The following is a 2,444-nucleotide window of genomic DNA, read 5'->3' on the forward strand; positions in this document are numbered from 1 at the left end:
AGACGGGAACTGTGCACGGTGCTCCCGGTGTGTGTGGGTCTGACCCGGGAGGGGGGATACGGAGACGGGAACAGTGCACGGTGCTCCCGGTGTGTGGGTCTGACCCAGGGGGGGATACGGAGACGGGAACTGTGCACGGTGCTCCCGGTGTGTGGGTCTGACCCAGGGGGGATACGGAGATAGGAACTGTGCACAGTGCTCCCGGTGTGTGTGGGTCTGGCCCGGGGGGGGGGGGGGGAGACGGGAACTGTGCACGGTGCTCCCGGTGTGTGTGGGTCTGGCCCGGGGGGGGGGGGGGGGGGAGACGGGAACTGTGCACAGTGCTCCCAGTGTGTGTGGGTCTGACCCTGGGGGATACGGAGATGGGAACTGTGCACGGTGCTCCCGGTGTGTGTGGGTCTGACCCTGGGGGATACGGAGATGGGAACTGTGCACGGTGCTCCCGGTGTGTGTGGGTCTGACCCAGGGGGGATACGGAAACGGGAACTGTGCACGGTGCTCCCGGTGTACCCCCCACTCCGCCTGTGACCCCTGGGTGTCGAAGCACGCCACCCAAGGGTGTCAGGCCCCCCCCAAGCCCACCAGCCCTTCAGCCCGGAGTGTCGGAGGAGGTGTAGAGGCTCCCCACGGCCTCGGTTGACCCCCGCCGCCTCAGCAGGCCGCCCAGCGCCCGGCGCGGCCACTCGGCGCACAGCAGGTAGACGGCGGGGTTGGCCACGGCACTGGCCACGGCCAGGGGCGCCGTCACCTCCTGGGCCCAGCGCAGGCCGCAGTCTGCGGCCTCACCCCGCCAGCGGGCCACCAGCGCGACCACCTGGAGCGAGCGGAAGGGCAGCCAGCAGGCGGCGAAGGCGGCGGCCACCGCACGCACCAGGGCCACAGACCGTCTCAGCCGATGGTCCCCGGCGACGCCTCAGCAGGGTCCCCCCACTCAGCCGGCGGCCCACCTCCCAGTTGCAGGCCAGGACCAGGCCCAGCGGCAGCATGAAGGTCCAGGCCCAATAGGCCAGCGCCAGGCCCGGGCTGGGCGGGCTGGCGTCGGTGCAGAAGTAGGTGGGCCTCTCCTCGCCCAGCCAGGCCTCCAGGCCCCGGCGCCACAGCACGGGCCCGGCCGTCAGCAGGGCGGTGGCCCAGACGCCCAGGGCCAGCAGGAGGGCCTGGGAGCGGGGCCTGAGGCGGCCGTGGGCCCCGGGCCTGGCGGTGGCCAGCAGGCGCTCCAGGCTGGTCAGGGCCAGGAGGAGGACGCTGGCGTGGGCCCCGGCCGCCGCCAGGTAGGCCCCGGCCCGGCAGGCCGCCCCGCCGAAGCTCCAGACCCCCTCCTGCCGCCAGGCGTCGACCCAGAGCGGCAGGGGGAGCACCAGGGTCAGGTCGGCCAGGGCCAGCGCCGGGACGAAGGGCCCCGGGGCCACCACGGGGCCCCCACCTTTCCACCGGGCCTGAACCCCGGCCGCCAGCAGCAGCAGCAGCACGTTGGCCGGCAGGCCCAGGGCAAAGATGAGGGAGTAGGCCGCGGACAGGAAGGCCCCAGTGCCTGGGGCCACGGGGCAGAAACTGCTCACGTTGTCGCCACTGTAGTCGTAGTAGTAATAGTCTTTGTACATGTCGCTGACGTTGGCCATGACGTCTGGGCCGTCTCTGTAACCCTCCGTCATTCCCTTCTCTCTCTGTCTGACTGTCAGTCTCTCTCCCTGTCTCTGTCTCTGTTAGTCTCTCTCTCTGTCTCTGACTGTCAGTCTCTCTCTCTGTCTGTCAGTCTCTCTCTCTGTCTCTGTCTCTGTCTGTCTCTCTGTCTCTGTCTGTCTGTCTCTCTCTCTGTCTGTCAGTCTCTCTCTCTCTCTCTGTCAGTCTCTCTCTCTCTCTGTCTGTCTGTCTCTCTCTCTGTCAGTCTCTCTCTCTGTCTCTGTCTCTGTCTGTCTCTCTGTCTGTCAGTCTCTCTCTTTGTCAGTCTCTCTCTCTCTCTCTCTGTCTGTCAGTCTCTCTCTGTCTGTCTGTCTCTCTCTCACTCTCTCTGTCTGTCAGTCTCTCTCTCACTCTCTCTTTCTGTCTATCTGCTCTCTCCCCTCTATTTTTTTTCCTTTTAGCCTTGCTCTCCCCACGCTCCCTCCCTCCCTCCCTCGAACTTGCCCACTCGCCTCACCCTCTCTCTACCTCAGGCCCTATCACCCTCGCTCCCTATTCCTCTCTCTCTCTCTCTCTGTTTTTCTGTCTCTCTCCCCCCCACACACACTCCTTCTCTCTCCGTCTCTCTCTCTCTCTCTCTGACTCTCGGTCAGTCTCTCTCTTTCTGTATTTCTCACCCCTCCCCGCTCCCTCTCTGTCTCTCTATCTCTCCCTCTCTCTCTCTCGGTCTCTCTCTTTCTGTCTTTCTCCCCCCCCCTTACTCCCTCTCTTCCCTCCCTCTCTTCCTCCGTCTGTCCCTGTCTCTCCCTGTCTCTCTCCCCCCT

General features: G+C 65.8%; 1 protein-coding gene across 1 annotated transcript; it reads right to left on the bottom strand.

The window, feature by feature from the left end:
- Positions 1–589: 589 nt before the first annotated feature.
- LOC140192421 (probable G-protein coupled receptor 25) lies at positions 590–1,619 on the bottom strand. Its single transcript, XM_072250041.1, has 2 exons — positions 885–1,619; positions 590–814 (listed from the first exon to the last, which is right to left on the bottom strand). The coding sequence occupies exons 1-2, from the start codon at positions 1,617–1,619 to the stop codon at positions 590–592; spliced, it is 960 nt and encodes a 319-aa protein (XP_072106142.1).
- Between the last annotated feature and the right edge of the window lie 825 nt (positions 1,620–2,444).

Source organism: Mobula birostris, unplaced genomic scaffold (assembly GCF_030028105.1).
Source record: "Mobula birostris isolate sMobBir1 unplaced genomic scaffold, sMobBir1.hap1 scaffold_1333, whole genome shotgun sequence".
NCBI lineage: Eukaryota > Metazoa > Chordata > Chondrichthyes > Myliobatiformes > Myliobatidae > Mobula > Mobula birostris.

Excerpts from the sequence above, each read along its gene's own strand:
- LOC140192421 (XM_072250041.1), bottom strand. The coding sequence starts at position 1,619 with ATGGCCAACGTCAGCGACATGTACAAAGACTATTACTACTACGACTAC. Across the intron at positions 815-884 it reads GGGGACCATCGGCTGAGACG|GTGGTCGCGCTGGTGGCCCG; the intron begins GTCTGTGGCCCT and ends CGCTCGCTCCAG.